Genomic DNA, 25677 nt, shown 5'->3' on the forward strand with positions numbered 1-25677 from the left:
CCGGCTGACCTCCACGGTCTGAATTGCCATTGGTGCTTTTAAGAGCATCTAAATGAAATCAGCCACGGTTCAAATCACATGGTTGATGTGAAAATAGATCTAGCTATATATATGTGTAAAACCACAAATCAATCCAACCATTGAAATTACATTGGTTCAAGGCCTCCCGAGTGGCGCAGTGGTCTAAGGCACTGCATCGCAGTGATTCTGGGTTCAAGTCCAGAATCTGTGGCAGCTGGCCGCGACCGGGAGACCCATGGAGCGGTGCACAATTGACCCAGTGTCATCTGGGTTAGGGGAGGCTTTGGCCGGCAGGGATGTCCCTGTCCCATCGCACACCAGCAACTCCTGTGGTGAGCCGGGTGCAGTGCACGCTGAGACGGTCGCCAGGTGCACGGTGTTTCCTCCGACACATTGGTGCGGCTGGCTTCCGGGTTAATTGGGCAATGTGTCAAGAAGCAGTGCGGCTTGGTTGGGTTGTGTTTCGGAGGAACGAATGGTTCTCGACCTTCGCCTCTCCCGAGTCTGTACGGGAGTTGCAGCGATGAAACCAGACTGTAACTACCCAATTGGGATACCAGGAAATTGGGGAGAAAAAGATAAATAAATGATACATTGGTTCTGCTATAAGTCCTACGGCTGTGTTGTATAGTATCTACAGTGCCACTGTATCATATGCAGGTAGTTATGGAGTGTGTATGGTTTAGTCCATTAGGCCATTAGTGTTGATGATAATGGTAATGTAGGGACAGGTAAAGGGGTAATCTGTTTGGGGGGGAAATGAGTGGAGATGGGGATCTAAAGCATTGCCGCAATGGGTTTAAAGAGACTAATTTATCATCCCCCACACCTCCTCAGCCACAACCCCCTTCTCCTCCTTTACTCAAGCCTTTCTTTACCCCCTCTTCCACTTCCCTCTTATCTCATTGACCTTGCTTTGCTCTCTGCAGCTGGAGTGTGTCTTTGAAAGGGATGAGATTGGCATAGTGTTACCGTACACACACACACACACACACACACACACACACACACACACACACACACACACACACACACACACACACACACACACACACACACACACACACACACACACACACACACACACACACACACACACACACACACACACACACACACACACACACACATGCCCGTCAATACAAGCGTATTCTGAATCAATGGAAGCTCATTGGTTTTGGTTATGTTTTGCACGTCTTCAACATTGAAATGCTGTGCCTTACTTACACCTCTCTGAAACAGAAGGCTTTGACGGGTGGACATTCTCCTTCATACCCGAGGGAGAGGGGATCATGTATTATAGTACCGAGTGTCCTGCACTCTTTTCACATTTGAGTCTCCGCTGGGGGTGTTTGGCGACGTAGGAGGTTCACTTGTTTTGTCGCTGCAGGATTCTGCACAAGACAAATGCATAGATTGTATCTGCACTGGAACAGAAGGAAATAGCAGAGTTCTCTCCCTCCCCAGTTTTCATCCCTGCTTTGATAATCACCAGCATCATCCTTACAGAGACATTTTAGCCCTCCATAACCACCCCTACAGGAGGAGGGAAGGAGGGTGGATGGATGGCTGGAGGGAGGGAGGGAGGGAGGGAGGGAGGGAGGGAGGGAGAGGGGGAGCCTAAATGAGGAGGCGCATGTTCAGCATCCATGAACAGGGGATGTGGAGGAGAATGGAGCGGATGGTCCCATAGGATTGGGGTTTGCTGTTGGAATACTGATACAGAGTATTCCCTCCTCCACTCTTAGAACAAAAAAGGTGCTATTTAAAACCTTCTTCGGATGTCCCAATAGGATAACCCTTTGAGGAACCCTTTTTGGATCCATTCTATTTAGAACCCTTTCCACTGAGGGTTCTACCTGAAACCAAAAATGGTTTCTCTTATGGGGACAGCCGAAGAACCTTTTTGTACATTCCATCCAACCGGTTGACTTTATCTGCACACTGTCTGTCACACCGTGCAGAAACCGGGCCAGAGCACAACACAGTCATAATACAACACGACACAGTCATAATACAACATAACACAGTCATAATACAACACAACACAGTCATAATACAACACAACACAGTCATAATACAACACAACACAGTCATAATACAACATAACACAGTCATAATACAATACAACACAGTCATAATACAACATAACACAGTCATAATACGACACAACACAGTCATAATACAACACAACACAGTCATAATACAACACAACACAGTCATAATACAACATAACACAGTCATAATACGACACAACACAGTCATAATACAACACAACACAGTCATAATACAACACAACACAGTCATAATACAACATAACACAGTCATAATACAACACAACACAGTCATAATACAACACAACACAGTCATAATACAACATAACACAGTCATAATACAACACAACACAGTCATAATACAACATAACACAGTCATAATACAACACAACACAGTCATAATACAACATAACACAGTCATAATACAACATAACACAGTCATAATACAACATAACACAGTCATAATACAACACAACACAGTCATAATACAACACAACACAGTCATAATACAACACAACACAGTCATAATACAACACAACACAGTCATAATACAACACAACACAGTCATAATACAACACAACACAGTCATAATACAACACAACACAGTCATAATACAACATAACACAGTCATAATACAACATAACACAGTCATAATACAACACAACACAGTCATATATATATATATATAATACAACATAACACAGGCATAATACAACATAACACAGTCATAATACAACATAACACAGTCATAATACAACACAACACAGTCATAATACAACACAACACAGTCATAATACAACACAACACAGTCATAATACAACACAACACAGTCATAATACAACACAACACAGTCATAATACAACACAACACAGTCATAATACAACAGAACACAGTCATAATACAACACAACACAGTCATAATACAACACAACACAGTCATAATACGACACACTATATTTCACAAAGGGGACATCTAGATATAGAAAAACAATGCATTGGTGTACTGATTCAAAATTAGAACACAAATACTTACCAGATCCAAATATTACACATGACCAAAAATATCCTAAAACACTGCGCACTACCACAGCTATCCCTAGACATAACGAACGAAACGAATGCTGCCAATGGGATTCTCCTCCAAAGTTGTGCTCATGCCCAGACACAACACAGTGTGCTGTGTTGCAGTAAACACAACCAAATAAACTATTCTTCTCACTATCGCTCATCCGTATATTCATCAAAGATAATCAGTCCCTCAGGATTGTTGCTGATATTTGCAGGCTAAGGTGCTTGATTTAGCTGCAGCAACATTCTTCACATTCTGTCTCATTTATTGTGACACAGAGCTGAGGAGGGAAAATGTTTGTTGACGTGTCGGTTGATTGAACCATATTATGCAGTAAATGTACGGTGGTGATTGGTTGAAATTGCGTGCTTCTTTTTGTACTGCGGCGATGAGTCAGTGTTATGCGATAATATTGCGGTGATTCGACTGTTTTATGCAAAAATAGTGCATTGATTTGGTCACATGTCCCTGGGAACTGTTGATTTTTCCAAAACATTTGCGATCGGGGAATCCTGTAGGGACCGACTGACGGCATGTCAAGTGGCAACATTAAAAGGCGTTACGGGGTTTATGCACCAACGATATGCTTATGCTCTCTATCATACGTAGTTGACTTTTAGTAATGGTGTGCTGAAAGTGACAGAAATGTGTCATAATGATGATAATTGCATACATTCCAGTGCATAGATATATGCAATAGTAGTCCCCTGTACCATTCTCCTGTGACACTGCCTTCTGGTTGGCCATAATCGTCTCATGATTGTATCACCTGACCTTTGACCCTCCTATGATTGATGCGCCTATACGGGGGGGAGGGGCTTCCTGAGGTTTATTATGAATACAGACTCCAGACAGAGCCAGCGTCGCTACAGTGGCGGTGGGGGTTGGCGCCGGGCTACGGGTACTCCCTCAATGTCATGTGAAAGTGATACTAACTACCCCCCCCCACACACACTACAGTACCTCTCTCTCCTCCCCCACCCCTTCAGGCACAGTGGAGCGTTCCAATATCATCTGTTTATAAAAAATAAAACAACCACTGCATCATTTTTAGGGTCTGTTCTAAAGCGGTGGAATTGTGTCTTTCCTTCCTTCCGATCTTCCTTCCTTGGAGTGATCATGTATGATAGGGACATGATAGGGACATGATAGGGACATGATAGGGGACAGTGTGGTTTCCACTACTGTTCGTTCACCAAGTGATTATCTCAAGGAAGGAGAATAATAAAGATGCAATAGAGATGTAAGTATGTGAACTGGGACTTGGGCTATATTAGCTCGAGAGAGGTTTGTGGTGACTCATGGCTGTCATTTCAGAGATGCCATCCATCATTCACTTTCTTCAGCCTTTTTCTTCAACAGACTGAAGACCCCCATTTGGTTTGAATGATTGATCACATCCATTGATTGTCATTTAGCCTGCCCATCACTAATACTAAATCAATATGTCTGTTGATGTGTTGGAGACTTACCTCCGGGTGTTGGTGAGTTAACCCTTAGTGTTCTATCGTCTGTCCTGGTGGTGGTGTTTGCTCCCAGTCGTTCCTCCACAGGCCCTGCTTTGGCCTCGGAAACACCCAGGTCTGGTGAACTCTGACTGGAATGAGTTTCGGTGACCAGGGCCTCTTTAGTTCCAATGTCGGTGCTTACGGTCGAGGCCAGACGTCTTGTGGTGACCCTGGTTTGTGGAGACGTGGGTGGGGTGCCAGAGTCAAAGGGTTGTCTGGTCAGTGTGGTCTCTACCTGTGTTAGGTTGACGGTGATCCTTGGTGGAGTTGTGACCAGGGTTGTGGGGACTGTGGTTTCTGGGGACGTTAGGTGTGGGACAGAGGCTGTGAGAGGGTCACCCTGGGGAACTAGTTCATCTTGGATCGTCGTTTCCTTGGGGAAAGATTTTTTGGTGACACTCCAACTGTGCTTTGGCATTTGGGACGTTTCTGTTGACAGGTATGCGTGTGTTATTGTCTGTGGCAGTATGTTCGTGCTGGTGAGACTATCGGAGGATATATCAACCCCCTGTGACATATAAATAGAGGATATGGAATCTAAGACAGCGGTTATAGAATCTAAGATATCTTGGATGTTTGGTTGTGTGTTCTTGTTAGGAGTGACTGTCTGTGGGTTTGTTACGGTTCTTATCTCAGTGGAGCTCGGGTGACCTTCAGTCCAAGAGGTGATGGTGGAGGACTGAGGGCTTTTATTAATACTCTCCTCCACAGACCCTGAATGTCCCGGTGAATTCTCAGGCTCCGTTCGTCCCTCCGTTTGTCTCTCTGTTGGTCCCTCTGTTGGTCCCTCTGTTGGTCCCTCTGTCGGTCTCTCTATCAGTCCCTTTGACAGTTCCTCTGTTGGTCCCTCTGTTGGTCCCTCTGTCGGTCTCTCTATCAGTCCCTTTGACAGTTCCTCTGTTGGTCCCTCTGTTGGTGTGGTTCTTTGGGGCCCTGCACTCTTAGTCTGTGACTTCCCTCCAAACGGGTTGAGCGAAGAAAACGGAAACGACGGCGCCGCCGGGAGTGATGGGATCCTGGACAAGCTGGGCTGCTTTGGCATGTACGAGCCTAGCCAACTGGACCATCCCTTACTGGCAGGCGGCCCTGTCGGCTTCGTAAGATCCGCCTCTTCATCCGCAAACACCGTCGTGTGGAGAAGAATGGCGAGGAGAGAGCACCATAAGCACAAAGCCATCATCCGGTGAAGGTGATGCATGTTGCCGACAGTGAAGCGGAGCGGCGAGTTAGGCACCGGTCACATACTGTCCTCCATTCCCCGGGCCCCCTAGGGCACGTTGGCTCGCTCTCCTGTGAAGTGACCTAAAACACAGATGCACACAGGACATTGAGTGACATACTTTCACTTTGTCACAGTACAGTTAGTTTAACTTGATACATGAATATGTGTTGTTGAGCTGAAATGTGTCTGCTGGCTTGTTTTTACTGGAGAGGTTATTTAAACGGGACGTTTCTGCTCTGTTTCATTTCGTGCTTGACCTGTTTTTTTTATCTGTTTTTCCAGAGAATATAATACCACATGTTGATGATGTTATACGACCCATAATACAGCAGGGCAGCCATTAAAATGGACTGCTGAAGTTAGCAGGCCGGGAAAATGTTGTCCACCACAAATCACCACAAGAACAACGATGTTATTGGACACATATACTTAGTGGTGTCAGATTCTGAGGTCAGTATTTGTGTTAGGAAGTTATGTGTCATTCATATGTATACTTGGTAAGTGTCTTGGGACAACCAAACATGAAATATACTTCTGACCAATCACAAAAGAGACTTTCCAGATGTCATGTATTTTCTCAGCACTTTAGTTAGCGCTAACTTTTACATAATGTGTGTGTGTGTGTGTGTGTTTGTGTGTGTGTGGGGTGGGGTGGGTTTTTTTGGGGGAGGTCCGTCCTCTGTATAGAAATGGAAGGGGAACTATTTTCTTGGAGGGGAGGAACGGGTGGTTTAAAGTCTCTGTCCAGTTGCCTCAGTGAAGAGATTGGAGCACCGATGGAATTTCCCATTGAGAACAACCTGTGTGCTTTAGTTGTGTTTGAACCCACCTCCCTCCAACTCTCTTTCATTCCCTGTTTGATTTGTTCTTTAAAACGGGGAGAAACCCTCTGCTTAAGTGAGTGTGTTTTCCTGTAGTGAGAGAATAACATCAGTATTCAAGACGATCAGCCATTTACTCTCTCCTGCTCTTCATCAAGCTCTTTCCTTCTTTCCCTGCAAATATATTCCTCTGCTTTTCATCTCACCCCCTTTTCAGTACCTCCCCCTCTATCTCCTTCACTCCTTTACACCTCTCCATTTATTTCCCCATACCTCTATCTCTGCTACTCTGTCCTATGCTACATCTCTCTCTCTCTCTGTTACTCTGTCCTATGCTACACATCTCTCTCTCTGTTACTCTGTCCTATGCTACATCTCTCTCTCTGTTACTCTGTCCTATGCTACAACTCTCTATCTCTGCTACTCTGTCCTATGCTACATCTCTCTCTCTCTCTGTTACTCTGTCCTATGCTACATCTCTCTCTCTCTCTCTGTTACTCTGTCCTATGCTACATCTCTCTCTGCTACTCTGTCCTATGCTACATCTCTCTCTCTCTCTGTTACTCTGTCCTATGCTACATCTCTCTCTCTGCTACTCTGTCCTATGCTACATCTCTCTCTCTCTGTTACTCTGTCCTATGCTACATCTCTCTCTCTGTTACTCTGTCCTATGCTACATCTCTCTCTCTCTGTTACTCTGTCCTATGCTACATCTCTCTCTCTCTGTTACTCTGTCCTATGCTACATCTCTCTCTCTGCTACTCTGTCCTATGCTACATCTCTCTCTCTCTCTGTTACTCTGTCCTATGCTACATCTCTCTCTCTGCTACTCTGTCCTATGCTACATCTCTCTCTGCTACTCTGTCCTATGCTACATCTCTCTCTCTCTCTGTTACTCTGTCCTATGCTACATCTCTCTCTCTGTTACTCTGTCCTATGCTACATCTCTCTCTGCTACTCTGTCCTATGCTACATCTCTCTCTCTGTTACTCTGTCCTATGCTACATCTCTCTCTATCTCTGCTACTCTGTCCTATGCTACATCTCTCTCTCTCTCTGTTACTCTGTCCTATGCTACATCTCTCTCTCTCTGTTACTCTGTCCTATGCTACATCTCTCTATCTCTGTTACTCTGTCCTATGCTACATCTCTCTCTATCTCTGCTACTCTGTCCTATGCTACATCTCTCTCTCTCTCTGTTACTCTGTCCTATGCTACATCTCTCTCTCTCTGTTACTCTGTCCTATGCTACAACTCTCTATCTCTGTTACTCTGTCCTATGCTACATCTCTCTATCTCTCTGTTACTCTGTCCTATGCTACATCTCTCTCTCTCTCTCTGTTACTCTGTCCTATGCTACATCTCTCTCTCTGTTACTCTGTCCTATGCTACATCTCTCTCTCTCTGTTACTCTGTCCTATGCTACATCTCTCTCTCTGTTACTCTGTCCTATGCTACATCTCTCTATCTCTCTGTTACTCTGTCCTATGCTACATCTCTCTCTGTTACTCTGTCCTATGCTACATCTCTCTCTGTTACTCTGTCCTATGCTACATCTCTCTATCTCTCTGTTACTCTGTCCTATGCTACATCTCTCTCTATCTCTGTTACTCTGTCCTATGCTACATCTCTCTCTCTCTCTGTTACTCTGTCCTATGCTACATCTCTCTCTCTCTCTGTTACTCTGTCCTATGCTACATCTCTCTATCTCTATGTTACTCTGTCCTATGCTACATCTCTCTATCTCTCTGCTATTCTGTCCTATGCTACATCTCTCTATCTCTCTGCTATTCTGTCCTATGCTACATCTCTCTATCTCTATGTTACTCTGTCCTATGCTACATCTCTCTCTCTCTGTTACTCTGTCCTATGCTACATCTCTCTCTCTGTTACTCTGTCCTATGCTACATCTCTCTCTCTCTCTGTTACTCTGTCCTATGCTACATCTCTCTCTCTCTGTTACTCTGTCCTATGCTACATCTCTCTCTCTCTGTTACTCTGTCCTATGCTACATCTCTCTCTCTGTTACTCTGTCCCATGCTACATCTCTCTCTCTGTTACTCTGTCCTATGCTACATCTCTCTGTTACTCTGTCCTATGCTACATCTCTCTCTCTCTGTTACTCTGTCCTATGCTACATCTCTCTATCTCTCTGTTACTCTGTCCTATGCTACATCTCTCTCTCTCTCTGTGTTACTCTGTCCTATGCTACATCTCTCTCTCTGTTACTCTGTCCTATGCTACATCTCTCTCTATCTCTGTTACTCTGTCCTATGCTACATCTCTCTCTCTCTCTGTTACTCTGTCCTATGCTACATCTCTCTCTCTCTGTTACTCTGTCCTATGCTACATCTCTCTCTCTGTTACTCTGTCCTATGCTACATCTCTCTCTCTCTCTGTTACTCTGTCCTATGCTACATCTCTCTCTCTCTGTTACTCTGTCCCATGCTACATCTCTCTCTCTGTTACTCTGTCCTATGCTACATCTCTCTCTCTGCTACTCTGTCCTATGCTACATCTCTCTGTTAATCTGTCCTATGCTACATCTCTCTCTCTCTCTGTTACTCTGTCCCATGCTACATCTCTCTCTGTTACTCTGTCCCATGCTACATCTCTCTCTCTGTTACTCTGTCCCATGCTACATCTCTCTCTGTTACTCTGTCCCATGCTACATCTCTCTCTGTTACTCTGTCCTATGCTACATCTATCTCTCTCTCTTTCTGTTACTCTGTCCCATGCTACATCTCTCTCTCTCTCTCTGCTATTCTGTCCTATGCTACATCTCTCTCTCTCTGTTACTCTGTCCCATGCTACATCTCTCTCTTTGAAGAGTAGCTCATAACACAAACATATCAATCACCTTTTAATAGCACTATCCTAGGCGTGATCTTTCTGCAGGACATTCAGGGACTTGACCCTGTCTCTGTGCCCCATGTAGTGTTGACCTTAGAGGGCCTCACTACCTCTCTGAGCCTTCCTGGGGGTAGTTGGCTGGATTCCGAAGAATGAGTAGTGGAGCTGAGGGGCACACTCAGAAACATACAACTGCCCACACATTACTGCCTTCTATAGGACTCTGAGTGTACATGCTTGAAATACATTTCCATTGAGGAATGGTTGTACTTAGAGACCCACCCACGTCCACCCACATACTTAGTCATGCACACACACACATGCACACACATGCGCACACACACACACACACACACACACACACACACACACACACACACACACACACACACACACACACACACACACACACACACACACACACACACACACACACACACACACACACACACACACACACACACACACACACACACACACACACACACACACCAAAGCTCCCAAGACGTTAAAACCTTTCGCCAGAGTTGGTTAATTCTTGGTGTGTTACAGAAAGGCAAATAAACGGTACTTAATGCCGTCTTTGTAGAAAATTGAGATATTTGTTGTGACATTCTGTTCTTCAGAAGAAACATGTTGCCTTTTTAGTTTCACGCTAAACAATTCCAATTAGCTATTAAGCCTGAGAGAAAAAACTATGCCTCTGCCCTGATTGGGTTTTTGTTCAATTTGACACATATTGATCAATTATTTACACAAGGGGGATTATGCATCATTTAATTTGGCTAACATTCTCAAATTCCACTCCCCTCACTATCAATTACACAGGCATGCCAGCTTCCTGTTTCAGTCAGAAGATTACCTGACTAATTAGTGTCTATGCCTTTCATAGAGAGCAGAGTAAAATATACCCCCCCACCACCTTCACCCACATGGCCATCCCTAATAAGCTTATATAGAAAGATAGACAGCCCATTTTCAGATAACAGGGGGTTGGAGTTCTCAGTTATTCTCACACATAATCATTAGATTATTCTATGATGTTATCTACATGTCTACCATCCTGCCATGTGAAATTGTGTATGTCTCACAACTGTCAACTGCATAACGCTTAAAACACAGGAAATCAAGATTTGAATTTTTGTTTGCCTCCGTTTAGTCCTCTGTGAGCAATCAACTCAGGTTTAGTGCGCTTGTGGTCACTTGTAAAAATGAAATATGTCTGTCTGTTAGGGATCCCTCTGTCTTTCCTGACATGCAGAACAAGAGGAAAGAGGGAATGAGAGAGAGTAATAAGATAAACATGCAGCAGAACAAGTGGAAAGAGAGAATGAGAGAGAGTAATAAGATAAACATGCAGCAGAACAAGTGGAAAGAGAGAATGAGAGAGAGTAATAAGATAAACATGCAGCAGAACAAGTGGAAAGAGAGAATGAGAGAGAGTTATAAGATAAACATGCAGCAGAACAGGTGGAAAGAGAGAATGAGAGAGAGTAATAAGATAAACATGCAGCAGAACAAGTGGAAAGAGAGAACGAGAGAGAGTAATAAGATAAACATGCAGCAGAACAAGTGGAAAGAGAGAATGAGAGAGAGTAATAAGATAAACATGCAGCAGAACAAGTGGAAAGAGAGAACGAGAGAGAGTAATAAGATAAACATGCAGCAGAACAAGTGGAAAGAGAGAATGAGAGAGAGTAATAAGATAAACATGCAGCAGAACAAGTGGAAAGAGAGAATGAGAGAGAGTAATAAGATAAACATGCAGCAGAACAAGTGGAAAGAGAGAATGAGAGAGAGTAATAAGATAAACATGCAGCAGAACAGGTGGAAAGAGAGAATGAGAGAGAGTAATAAGATAAACATGCAGCAGAACAAGTGGAAAGAGAGAACGAGAGAGAGTAATAAGATAAACATGCAGCAGAACAGGTGGAAAGAGAGAATGAGAGAGAGTAATAAGATAAACATGCAGCAGAACAAGTGGAAAGAGAGAATGAGAGAGAGTAATAAGATAAACATGCAGCAGAACAAGTGGAAAGAGAGAACGAGAGAGAGTAATAAGATAAACATGCAGCAGAACAAGTGGAAAGAGAGAATGAGAGAGAGTAATAAGATAAACATGCAGCAGAACAGGTGGAAAGAGAGAATGAGAGAGAGTAATAAGATAAACATGCAGCAGAACAAGTGGAAAGAGAGAATGAGAGAGAGTAATAAGATAAACATGCAGCAGAACAAGTGGAAAGAGAGAATGAGAGAGAGTAATAAGATAAACATGCAGCAGAACAAGTGGAAAGAGAGAACGAGAGAGAGTAATAAGATAAACATGCAGCAGAACAAGTGGAAAGAGAGAATGAGAGAGAGTAATAAGATAAACATGCAGCAGAACAGGTGGAAAGAGAGAATGAGAGAGAGTAATAAGATAAACATGCAGCAGAACAAGTGGAAAGAGAGAATGAGAGAGAGTAATAAGATAAGCATGCAGCAGAACAAGTGGAAAGAGAGAATGAGAGAGAGTAATAAGATAAACATGCAGCAGAACAAGTGAAAGAGAGAATGAGAGAGAGTAATAAGATAAACATGCAGCAGAACAAGTGGAAAGAGAGAATGAGAGAGAGTAATAAGATAAACATGCAGCAGAACAGGTGGAAAGAGAGAATGAGAGAGAGTAATAAGATAAACATGCAGCAGAACAGGTGGAAAGAGAGAATGAGAGAGAGTAATAAGATAAACATGCAGCAGAACAAGTGGAAAGAGAGAATGAGAGAGAGTAATAAGATAAACATGCAGCAGAACAAGTGGAAAGAGAGAATGAGAGAGAGTAATAAGATAAACATGCAGCAGAACAGGTGGAAAGAGAGAATGAGAGAGAGTAATAAGATAAACATGCAGCGGAACAAGTGGAAAGAGAGAATGAGAGAGAGTAATAAGATAAACATGCAGCAGAACAGGTGGAAAGAGAGAATGAGAGAGAGTAATAAGATAAACATGCAGCAGAACAAGTGGAAAGAGAGAATGAGAGAGAGTAATAAGATAAACATGCAGCAGAACAGGTGGAAAGAGAGAATGAGAGAGAGTAATAAGATAAACATGCAGCAGAACAAGTGGAAAGAGAGAATGAGAGAGAGTAATAAGATAAACATGCAGCAGAACAGGTGGAAAGAGAGAATGAGAGAGAGTAATAAGATAAACATGCAGCAGAACAAGTGGAAAGAGAGAATGAGAGAGAGTAATAAGATAAACATGCAGCAGAACAGGTGGAAAGAGAGAATGAGAGAGAGTAATAAGATAAACATGCAGCAGAACAAGTGAAAGAGAGAATGAGAGAGAGTAATAAGATAAACATGCAGCAGAACAAGTGGAAAGAGAGAATGAGAGAGAGTAATAAGATAAACATGCAGCAGAACAAGTGAAAGAGAGAATGAGAGAGAGTAATAAGATAAACATGCAGCAGAACAAGTGGAAAGAGAGAATGAGAGAGAGTAATAAGATAAACATGCAGCAGAACAAGTGAAAGAGAGAATGAGAGAGAGTAATAAGATAAACATGCAGCAGAACAAGTGGAAAGAGAGAATGAGAGAGAGTAATAAGATAAACATGCAGCAGAACAAGTGGAAAGAGAGAATGAGAGAGAGTAATAAGATAAACATGCAGCAGAACAAGTGGAAAGAGAGAATGAGAGAGAGTAATAAGATAAACATGCAGCAGAACAGGTGGAAAGAGAGAATGAGAGAGAGTAATAAGATAAACATGCAGCAGAACAAGTGGAAAGAGAGAATGAGAGAGAGTAATAAGATAAACATGCAGCAGAACAAGTGGAAAGAGAGAATGAGAGAGAGTAATAAGATAAACATGCAGCAGAACAAGTGGAAAGAGAGAATGAGAGAGAGTAATAAGATAAACATGCAGCAGAACAGGTGGAAAGAGAGAATGAGAGAGAGTAATAAGATAAACATGCAGCAGAACAAGTGGAAAGAGAGAATGAGAGAGAGTAATAAGATAAACATGCAGCAGAACAAGTGGAAAGAGAGAATGAGAGAGAGTAATAAGATAAACATGCAGCAGAACAAGTGGAAAGAGAGAATGAGAGAGAGTAATAAGATAAACATGCAGCAGAACAGGTGGAAAGAGAGAATGAGAGAGAGTAATAAGATAAACATGCAGCAGAACAAGTGGAAAGAGAGAATGAGAGAGAGTAATAAGATAAACATGCAGCAGAACAAGTGGAAAGAGAGAATGAGAGAGAGTAATAAGATAAACATGCAGCAGAACAAGTGGAAAGAGAGAATGAGAGAGAGTAATAAGATAAACATGCAGCAGAACAAGTGGAAAGAGAGAATGAGAGAGAGTAATAAGATAAACATGCAGCAGAACAAGTGGAAAGAGAGAATGAGAGAGAGTAATAAGATAAACATGCAGCAGAACAAGTGGAAAGAGAGAATGAGAGAGAGTAATAAGATAAACATGCAGCAGAACAAGTGGAAAGAGAGAATGAGAGAGAGTAATAAGATAAACATGCAGCAGAACAAGTGGAAAGAGAGAATGAGAGAGAGTAATAAGATAAACATGCAGCAGAACAAGTGGAAAGAGAGAATGAGAGAGAGTAATAAGATAAACATGCAGCAGAACAGGTGGAAAGAGAGAATGAGAGAGAGTAATAAGATAAACATGCAGCAGAACAAGTGGAAAGAGAGAATGAGAGAGAGTAATAAGATAAACATGCAGCAGAACAAGTGGAAAGAGAGAATGAGAGAGAGTAATAAGATAAACATGCAGCAGAACAAGTGAAAGAGAGAATGAGAGAGAGTAATAAGATAAACATGCAGCAGAACAAGTGGAAAGAGAGAATGAGAGAGAGTAATAAGATAAACATGCAGCAGAACAGGTGGAAAGAGAGAATGAGAGAGAGTAATAAGATAAACATGCAGCAGAACAGGTGGAAAGAGAGAATGAGAGAGAGTAATAAGATAAACATGCAGCAGAACAAGTGAAAGAGAGAATGAGAGAGAGTAATAAGATAAACATGCAGCAGAACAAGTGGAAAGAGAGAATGAGAGAGAGTAATAAGATAAACATGCAGCAGAACAGGTGGAAAGAGAGAATGAGAGAGAGTAATAAGATAAACATGCAGCGGAACAAGTGGAAAGAGAGAATGAGAGAGAGTAATAAGATAAACATGCAGCAGAACAGGTGGAAAGAGAGAATGAGAGAGAGTAATAAGATAAACATGCAGCGGAACAAGTGGAAAGAGAGAATGAGAGAGAGTAATAAGATAAACATGCAGCAGAACAGGTGGAAAGAGAGAATGAGAGAGAGTAATAAGATAAACATGCAGCGGAACAAGTGGAAAGAGAGAATGAGAGAGAGTAATAAGATAAACATGCAGCAGAACAGGTGGAAAGAGAGAATGAGAGAGAGTAATAAGATAAACATGCAGCGGAACAAGTGGAAAGAGAGAATGAGAGAGAGTAATAAGATAAACATGCAGCAGAACAGGTGGAAAGAGAGAATGAGAGAGAGTAATAAGATAAACATGCAGCAGAACAAGTGAAAGAGAGAATGAGAGAGAGTAATAAGATAAACATGCAGCAGAACAAGTGGAAAGAGAGAATGAGAGAGAGTAATAAGATAAACATGCAGCAGAACAAGTGAAAGAGAGAATGAGAGAGAGTAATAAGATAAACATGCAGCAGAACAAGTGAAAGAGAGAATGAGAGAGAGTAATAAGATAAACATGCAGCAGAACAAGTGGAAAGAGAGAATGAGAGAGAGTAATAAGATAAACATGCAGCAGAACAAGTGGAAAGAGAGAATGAGAGAGAGTAATAAGATAAACATGCAGCAGAACAGGTGGAAAGAGAGAATGAGAGAGAGTAATAAGATAAACATGCAGCAGAACAAGTGGAAAGAGAGAATGAGAGAGAGTAATAAGATAAACATGCAGCAGAACAAGTGGAAAGAGAGAATGAGAGAGAGTAATAAGATAAACATGCAGCAGAACAGGTGGAAAGAGAGAATGAGAGAGAGTAATAAGATAAACATGCAGCAGAACAAGTGGAAAGAGAGAATGAGAGAGAGTAATAAGATAAACATGCAGCAGAACAAGTGGAAAGAGAGAATGAGAGAGAGTAATAAGAGAAGATAAACGTGTCTGTGGGAACATTTACAAGCCTTCTCTTTCTTCACTGGTGTTTTGTTCCACTGCACCTGACAAAGACTGTTCCTGTCCCACTGCACTGTGCTCAATGGAGCAGAGAGAGAGAGACAGAGGAGTAGAGAAAGGGTTGGAAGTCACGTCACGACAGGGGGATATAGATGGAGAGAGAGGGTTGGAAGTCACGTTACGACAGGGGGATATAGATGGAGAGAGAGGGTTGGAAGTCACGTCACGACATGGGGATATAGATGGAGAGAGAGGGTTGGAAGTCACGTCACGACAGGGGATATAGATGGAGAGAGAGAGGAGGAGAGAGAGGGTTGGAAGCCACGTCATGACATGGGGATATAGATGGAGAGAGAGGGTTGGAAGTCACGTCACGACATGGGGATATAGATGGAGAGAGAGGGTTGGAAGTCACGTCACGACAGGGGGATATAGATGGAGAGAGAGAGGAGGAGAGAGAGGGTTGGAAGTCACGTCACGACATGGGGATATAGATGGAGAGAGAGGGTTGGAAGTCACGTCACGACATGGGGATATAGATGGAGAGAGATGGTTGGAAGTCACGTCACGACAGGGGGAAATAGATGGAGAGAGAGGATTAGAAGTCACGTCACGACATGGGGATATAGATGGAGAGAGAGGGTTGGAAGTCACGTCACGACAGGGGGAAATAGATGGAGAGAGAGGGTTGGAAGTCACGTCACGACAGGGGGAAATAGATGGAGAGAGAGGGTTGGAAGTCACGTCACGACATGGGGATATAGATGGAGAGAGAGGGTTGGAAGTCACGTCACGACAGGGGGAAATAGATGGAGAGAGAGGGTTGGAAGTCACGTCACGACGGGGATATAGATGGAGAGAGAGAGAAGGAGAGAGAGGGTTGGAAGTCATGTCACGACAGGGGGATATAGATGGAGAGAGAGGGTTGGAAGTCACGTCACGACATGGGGATATAGATGGAGAGAGAGGATTGGAAGTCACGTCACGACATGGGGATATAGATGGAGAGAGAGATAAGGAGAGAGAGGGTTGGAAGTCACGTCACGACGGGGATATAGATGGAGAGCGAGAGAGAGGGTGAAATATAGATAGTGGAAGGAGAGGAGATATATATAGAGAGAGAGACAGACAGACATGTTGCATTCTGACTTCATGACAGTCCACTAACCCCTTTCTATTCTCTCTAATGCTTCACTCAGTTTATTGCTAAATCTCTCCTTGTTTGTGTGTTGTGTGTGTGTGTGTGTGTGTGTGTGTGTGTGTGTGTGTGTGTGTGTGTGTGTGTGTGTGTGTGTGTGTGTGTGTGTGTGTGTGTGTGTGTGTGTGTGTGTGTGTGTGTGTGTACCCTCACCCACTCTCTTAACCACCACCCATTACCATGCCAATCGCATCACATCTTCAAACACACTATTTCCCCATGAGGATTATCAGCATTATTCTGTCATTATCCTTTCTGTCATTTACATTAATCTCCAGGACAACAGCTTTAAAGGTCTGCTGTGTGACCGCTGTGGTACTGAGAGGATAGAGATGGATATCTGATTGGAGACCGGTCCTTCAACAGCCTTTTAACATTTTACACTAATGAAGTGATTTTAAATTAAGAATGTTGGTTAGGTTTATGAGAGAGGGAGAGAGAGAGGGAGACCAAAGGCTATGGAAAGGTAGAGCTAGCAAGATAGCACAGAGGATGAAGGGAGAGAGAGCTGGAGAGAGAGAGAGAGAGGGAGAGAGAGCACAGAGGATAAAGGGAGAGAGGGCTGGAGAGAGAGAGAGAGGGAGAGAGAGCACAGAGGATAAAGGGAGAGAGGGCTGAGAGAGAGAGAGCACAGAGGATAAAGGGAGAGAGGGCTGGAGAGAGAGAGAGAGGGAGAGAGAGCACAGAGGATAAAGGGAGAGAGGGCTGGAGAGAGAGAGAGAGGGAGAGAGAGCACAGAGGATAAAGGGAGAGAGGGCTGGAGAGAGAGAAAGAGGGAGGGAAGAAGGCTGAAGGGTGTGCAGTGAATTAGAGGTGTGGACTCTTGTCCTCCCTGAGAGATTTAAATGGATTTCTTCTGGATTTGAGAGGATTCGACTTGACTCTGGGCGATACCACTTATGTTTAACAGGTTGACCATAGTCTCATGAAGGCACAGGGATTGATGTTTCACACTCCTTGGCAATGGACTGATTTTCGTGCACGTCTCAGATTTGCTAAAGTGTGTGTGTGTTTGTACAGTGCCTTGAGAAATAATTCAGCATGAGCGAGCGAGTTGGAGAGTGAGGAGGGCTATATTAACAAAGCCCTGACACCCCAGTCTCTTCATCATATCTAGCTCACTTCACTGGCCTTGGGTCTGGACAGGAATGTCAATAAAACAGACTGAATCAAACTGGCCACGTCATCTTCAGCGAGTACAGATTTATTCAGTCATGTAGGTGGGCGACACTTCATTTGAAGGTAGAAACATTATAATCTGAAAGTATACTTTATGGGCCAGTTTGCCAGACACAGATTAAGACTGGTCTTGGACTAAAAAGTGCTTTCCATGGAGAATCTCCATTGCGAATCCTTTTTGATCCCAGACTAGGCTTGATCTGTGTCTGGGGAAGCTTCACTATGGGTAATACTCCTGGTTTCATTCCTGGCGATTGTTGAGAAATAATGAGACATTATTATCCATCATTTAATCCTACATTTGACTGAATATTAAGATTTTTTTTTTTTCACAGTACAGTATCTGTCTAATATGTGCATACTAGTACACTTGATTTATTGTTGAAGTATTTCCTAATGATCAAATATATTATTCTAAAAGCTAGACTATTTCCAAACAAAACCTTTCACATTTGACCTGATCAGTTAAATCAATGAGTGTATCCAAGTATGAAATGGCTTCTTCAGGACCATGTTTTACAATGTTACTCAGATAATGATCTAGACGTAAAACATGGGGGTCCATACTAAAGTCTGGCAGCCCGGATGTTGTTGACGTAAAACATGGGGGTCCATACTAAAGTCTGGCAGGTCGGATGTTGTTGACGTAAAACAAGGGGGTCCATACTAAAGTCTGGCAGCCCGGATGTTGTTGACGTAAAACAAGGGGGTCCATACTAAAGTCTGGCAGGTCGGATGTTGTTGACGTAAAACAAGGGGGTCCATACTAAAGTCTGACAGGTCGGATGTTGTTGACGTAAAACAAGGGGGTCCATACTAAAGTCTGGCAGGTCGGATGTTGTTGACGTAAAACAAGGGGGTCCATACTAAAGTCTGGCAGGTCGGATGTTGTTGACGTAAAACAAGGGGGTCCATACTAAAGTCTGGCAGGTCGGATGTTGTTGACGTAAAACAAGGGGGTCCATACTAAAGTCTGACAGGTCGGATGTTGTTGACGTAAAACAAGGGGGTCCATACTAAAGTCTGGCAGGTCGGATGTTGTTGACGTAAAACAAGGGGGTCCATACTAAAGTCTGGCAGGCCGGATGTTGTTGACGTAAAACAAGGGGGTCCATACTAAAGTCTGGCAGGTCGGATGTTGTTGACGTAAAACAAGGGGGTCCATACTAAAGTCTGGCAGCCCGGATGTTGTTGACGTAAAACATGGGGGTCCATACTAAAGTCTGGCAGGTCGGATGTTGTTGACGTAAAACAAGGGGGTCCATACTAAAGTCTGGCAGGTCGGATGTTGTTGACGTAAAACAAGGGGGTCCATACTAAAGTCTGGCAGGTCGGATGTTGTTGACGTAAAACAAGGGGGTCCATACTAAAGTCTGACAGGTCGGATGTTGTTGACGTAAAACAAGGGGGTCCATACTAAAGTCTGGCAGGTCGGATGTTGTTGACGTAAAACAAGGGGGTCCATACTAAAGTCTGGCAGGTCGGATGTTGTTGACGTAAAACAAGGGGGTCCATACTAAAGTCTGGCAGCCCGGATGTTGTTGATGTAAAACATGGGGGTCCATACTAAAGTCTGGCAGCCCGGATGTTGTTGACGTAAAACAAGGGGGTCCATACTAAAGTCTGGCAGCCCGGATGTTGTTGACGTAAAACATGGGGGTCCATACTAAAGTCTGGCAGGTCGGATGTTGTTGACGTAAAACAAGGGGGTCCATACTAAAGTCTGGCAGGTCGGATGTTGTTGACGTAAAACATGGGGGTCCATACTAAAGTCTGGCAGGTCGGATGTTGTTGACGTAAAACAAGGGGGTCCATACTAAAGTCTGGCAGGTCGGATGTTGTTGACGTAAAACAAGGGGGTCCATACTAAAGTCTGGCAGCCCGGATGTTGTTGACGTAAAACAAGGGGGTCCATACTAAAGTCTGGCAGGTCGGATGTTGTTGACGTAAAACAAGGGGGTCCATACTAAAGTCTGGCAGGTCGGATGTTGTTGATGTAAAACAAGGGGGTCCATACTAAAGTCTGGCAGGTCGGATGTTGTTGATGTAAAACATGGGGGTCCATACTAAAGTCTGGCAGCCCGGATGTTCTGACGTAAAACAGGGGGTCCATACTAAAGTCTGGCAGGTCGGATGTTGTTGACGTAAAACATGGGGGTCCATACTAAAGTCTGGCAGCCCGGATGTTGTTGACGTAAAACAAGGGGTCCATACTAAAGTCTGGCAGGTCTCGGATGTTGTTGACGTAAAACAAGGGGGTCCATACTAAAGTCTGGCAGCCCGGATGTTGTTGACGTAAAACAAGGGGGTCCATACTAAAGTCTGGCAGCCCGGATGTTGTTGACGTAAAACAAGGGGGTCCATACTAAAGTCTGGCAGGTCGGATGTTGTTGACGTAAAACAAGGGGGTCCATACTAAAGTCTGGCAGCCCGGATGTTGTTGACGTAAAACAAGGGGGTCCATACTAAAGTCTGGCAGCCCGGATGTTGTTGACGTAAAACAAGGGGGTCCATACTAAAGTCTGGCAGGTCGGATGTTGTTGACGTAAAACAAGGGGGTCCATACTAAAGTCTGGCAGCCCGGATGTTGTTGACGTAAAACAAGGGGGTCCATACTAAAGTCTGGCAGGTCGGATGTTGTTGACGTAAAACAAGGGGGTCCATACTAAAGTCTGGCAGCCCGGATGTTGTTGACGTAAAACAAGGGGGTCCATACTAAAGTCTGGCAGCCCGGATGTTGTTGATGTAAAACAAGGGGGTCCATACTAAAGTCTGGCAGGTCGGATGTTGTTGACGTAAAACATGGGGGTCCATACTAAAGTCTGGCAGCCCGGATGTTGTTGATGTAAAACAAGGGGGTCCATACTAAAGTCTGGCAGCCCGGATGTTGTTGACGTAAAACAAGGGGGTCCATACTAAAGTCTGGCAGCCCGGATGTTGTTGACGTAAAACAAGGGGGTCCATACTAAAGTCTGGCAGGTCGGATGTTGTTGACGTAAAACATGGGGGTCCATACTAAAGTCTGGCAGCCCGGATGTTGTTGACGTAAAACAAGGGGGTCCATACTAAAGTCTGGCAGCCCGGATGTTGTTGACGTAAAACAAGGGGGTCCATACTAAAGTCTGGCAGGTCGGATGTTGTTGATGTAAAACATGGGGGTCCATACTAAAGTCTGGCAGCCCGGATGTTGTTGACGTAAAACAAGGGGTCCATACTAAAGTCTGGCAGGTCGGATGTTGTTGACGTAAAACAAGGGGGTCCATACTAAAGTCTGGCAGCCCGGATGTTGTTGACGTAAAACATGGGGGTCCATACTAAAGTCTGGCAGGTCGGATGTTGTTGACGTAAAACATGGGGGTCCATACTAAAGTCTGGCAGGCCGGATGTTGTTGACGTAAAACAAGGGGGTCCATACTAAAGTCTGGCAGGTCGGATGTTGTTGACGTAAAACAAGGGGGTCCATACTAAAGTCTGGCAGCCCGGATGTTGTTGACGTAAAACAAGGGGGTCCATACTAAAGTCTGGCAGCCCGGATGTTGTTGACGTAAAACAAGGGGTCCATACTAAAGTCTGGCAGCCCGGATGTTGTTGACGTAAAACAAGGGGGTCCATACTAAAGTCTGGCAGGTCGGATGTTGTTGACGTAAAACAAGGGGGTCCATACTAAAGTCTGACAGGTCGGATGTTGTTGATGTAAAACATGGGGTCCATACTAAAGTCTGGCAGCCCGGATGTTGTTGACGTAAAACAAGGGGGTCCATACTAAAGTCTGGCAGCCCGGATGTTGTTGACGTAAAACATGGGGGTCCATACTAAAGTCTGGCAGCCCGGATGTTGTTGACGTAAAACAAGGGGGTCCATACTAAAGTCTGGCAGGTCGGATGTTGTTGACGTAAAACAAGGGGGTCCATACTAAAGTCTGGCAGCCCGGATGTTGTTGACGTAAAACAAGGGGGTCCATACTAAAGTCTGGCAGCCCGGATGTTGTTGACGTAAAACATGGGGGTCCATACTAAAGTCTGGCAGCCCGGATGTTGTTGACGTAAAACAAGGGGGTCCATACTAAAGTCTGGCAGGTCGGATGTTGTTGACGTAAAACAAGGGGGTCCATACTAAAGTCTGACAGGTCGGATGTTGTTGACGTAAAACAAGGGGGTCCATACTAAAGTCTGGCAGGTCGGATGTTGTTGACGTAAAACAAGGGGGTCCATACTAAAGTCTGGCAGGTCGGATGTTGTTGATGTAAAACAAGGGGGTCCATACTAAAGTCTGGCAGGTCGGATGTTGTTGACGTAAAACAAGGGGGTCCATACTAAAGTCTGGCAGCCCGGATGTTGTTGACGTAAAACAAGGGGGTCCATACTAAAGTCTGGCAGGTCGGATGTTGTTGACGTAAAACAAGGGGGTCCATACTAAAGTCTGGCAGGTCGGATGTTGTTGACGTAAAACAAGGGGGTCCATACTAAAGTCTGACAGGTCGGATGTTGTTGACGTAAAACAAGGGGGTCCATACTAAAGTCTGACAGGTCGGATGTTGTTGACGTAAAACAAGGGGGTCCATACTAAAGTCTGGCAGCCCGGATGTTGTTGACTCAGAGTGAGGATCTACAACCATCTAATTATCCACATCACTGCTTATCTTTCTGAAACCAAGCTAGCCAATGTTTGGTTGTCCTTTTAGGGAAACACCTGGGGTTGTATGTCATTGAAGCTTGAATGCGTCATAGTCCAAATTGAGGTCATTTCATTTCAACTTCAAATCCAAACCATGAGTCGGATAAAATCTTAATTGAAAATAATGGTAAACTCTCATATTTCTACAGGGTCAGTTGAATTGTGTTGAGATGGAGTTGACCCCAGCCTGCAGATGCAGTGTGTCAGAGAATGGATTTGACATTGCCGGGCAGTCACGGTCAATAGTCCCCAGTGGTTATTGACCGTGACCACTCCTGTGTCCTGGTTTACCTACTGGTCAGAACAGCAGCCAACCACCAGGCTAGGATCCAACAGGTCTGAATCACCACTGACCAGGTCCAGAGGAGTCAGAGTCATGGCAGCTAGAGGAGCCAACACCATTTCCTATTACATCCAGTGGCATCGGATCAGGTGTCGCACTAAAATGAACAACTAAACATCTTGCCATCTGTTGTCTATCAAATGTAACTAGCTTCATCTCGGATCATGACTGAAATTTGCTCGATTAACATTAGTATCTAAGTAAGAACAGAACCTGTTTATACTCCCCAAAGAGTTATATTACATCTCAGGTATTCACCTAATCTGAATACCGTTCCCCCATGACGTTTTCAACCTTTCAACCTGCTTAATCATAGATCCTATGTTCATCCAGCCTATCTCTGGTATCCCATTTCCCCACTGCCCTTACTACTGACAGAGTGAACTATAGCCTACCTGCCTGTGAATACCTAGTTATTAGAACATCACACCAACGTTAGTTTTAGCCTTTGAGTCAATGAATGTGACGAACCTGCCTATGACAAGCGTCAACCACTCAGACACCAGCGTTCCCCTGACTAGCTTTGCCATGGTGACGACCGTAGCAAAAGACGTCTTGCTAATCCTGTGATGCGAGGGTCTTATAGTTGTCTGCTATGCTGCTTTTACCAGAGTGCTGCTCCCGCTGATCCTAATGGTACATATGTGCTTCACACTAACCCACACAGGGGACATATGCACACAGCTACAGTCGCACAAAAACACACATGCAAACACACAAATGCTTGCCACGGCAACCCCTGTCACATCTGCTTCAGTTCAAACACCCTACACGCACACACACACGCACGCACGCACGCACGCACGCACGCACGCACGCACGCACGCACGCACACACACACACACACACACACACACACACACACACACACACACACACACACACACACACACACACACACACACACACACACACACACACACTATAGAGGCGGAGGATGTTTGTATAGACTCCAATACACACGCCTATAGTATCCACTGGCTCACATGATGACATGAACGCCATGAATTTCTACAGTATACATACACACTTTCATAAATCCCTCAGAATGTACACACACACACACACACACACACACACACACACACACACACACACACACACACACACACACACACACACACTATAGAGGTGGAGGATGTTTGTATAGACTCCAATACACACGCCTATAGTATCCACTGGCTCACATGATGACATAAACGCCATGAATTTCTACAGTATACATACACACTTTCATAAATCCCTCAGAATGTACACACACACACACACACACGCACACACACACACACACACACACACACACACACACACACACACACACACACACACACACACACACACACACACACACACACACACACACACACACACACACACACACACACTATAGAGGTGGAGGATGTTTGTATAGACTCCAATACACACGCCTATAGTATCCACTGGCTCACATGATGACATGAACGCCATGAATTTCTACAGTATACATACACACTTTCATAAATCCCTCAGAATGTACACACACACACCTATGTAGACAAGCAATCCCAGGCATACATTAACACAGGCACACACACACACACACACACTGCTGACCATGGCTGTGCTGCAGAATTAGCCCAGAATGATTCCTTCCTTCCGCTCCTCCTGATGCTAGTCAAAGAGCCTCAGCTGCTGCCTCCGTGTGTGTGTGTTTATGTATGCCTGGGATTGCTTGTCTACACAGGTGTGTGTGTGTGTCTACCTATAAAGGCTGTAATAGAAGAATGTGTGTCGTGTCATCTGGAGATATTGAGCAGCTGAATCCACACCCTCAAATGTGAGCTTGTAGAAATGGTGTTTTTCTGTAAGAGTGAGTCTACCTATAAAGGCTGTAGAGGAAGAGTGTGTCGTCTCTGTGACGGTCTGTGTGTCATTCTCTAACAGCTCTTTACCTTTTTTCTCTATACATGAGGATCATAAACTACACACACAAGCACACACACACACACACCATTGAAAGTGTTCAGAATAAAAAGAGCCACTCACCCAACCACAAGTGAAAGGGAAGAGGTTGTGAATCCACTAAATCCAGCAGGGAGCTGCAGCAGAGAACCGTCTCCCTGTGTGTGTGAATGTGTGTGAAATTGTGTTCCAGGCACTCACTCTCTCCCTCCCTCCTATTCTCTCTCTCTCTTATATTCTCACTCTCCCTCTCGTACTCTTGTTGGCTCCCTCTCTCTAATTCTCTCTCTTCTTGCTCACTCTCCTCTCTGTCAGCCTCTCTTCTCCCTCCCGTCTCTCTTTCTGCCCCTAACCCCCTGCATAAGTAGTCCAGTGTGAAGCTCTGTGACAATGCCTGTGGCCACACCTCACTGAGCAAATTGTTCATTAGGAGAGTCTCTCTACAGTGTGGACACTGGCCACTAGATAGTTAGACGGGCAAGAATGTCTAGTACACTCAATCCCACACACTTACAAGTACACAACAGACACAAATGTATTAGCAAGCTAATGTACATGCACACACACTTTGACAGTGTACTCTATTGAACATAAATCAAATCAAATCAAATCAAATTGTATTTATATAGCCCTTCG

At 44.1% G+C, this 25677-nt stretch overlaps 1 protein-coding gene across 1 annotated transcript; it reads right to left on the reverse strand.

The window, feature by feature from the left end:
• Window positions 1-1311: 1311 nt before the first annotated feature.
• LOC127929229 (mucin-5AC-like) lies at window positions 1312-25367 on the reverse strand. The gene is made up of 3 exons (XM_052517150.1): window positions 25126-25367; window positions 4616-5953; window positions 1312-1415 (listed from the first exon to the last, which is right to left on the reverse strand). Exons 2-3 carry the CDS (start codon window positions 5847-5849, stop codon window positions 1312-1314), a joined length of 1338 nt encoding a protein of 445 aa, XP_052373110.1. The 5' UTR covers window positions 5850-5953; window positions 25126-25367.
• Window positions 25368-25677: the final 310 nt, after the last annotated feature.

The sequence above is a fragment of the Oncorhynchus keta genome, unplaced genomic scaffold (assembly GCF_023373465.1).
Source record: "Oncorhynchus keta strain PuntledgeMale-10-30-2019 unplaced genomic scaffold, Oket_V2 Un_scaffold_5839_pilon_pilon, whole genome shotgun sequence".
NCBI lineage: Eukaryota > Metazoa > Chordata > Actinopteri > Salmoniformes > Salmonidae > Oncorhynchus > Oncorhynchus keta.

Excerpts from the sequence above, each read along its gene's own strand:
- LOC127929229 (XM_052517150.1), bottom strand. The coding sequence starts at position 5,849 with ATGCATCACCTTCACCGGATGATGGCTTTGTGCTTATGGTGCTCTCTC. Across the intron at positions 1,416-4,615 it reads TAACTCACCAACACCCGGAG|AATCCTGCAGCGACAAAACA; the intron begins GTAAGTCTCCAA and ends TGTCTTGTGCAG.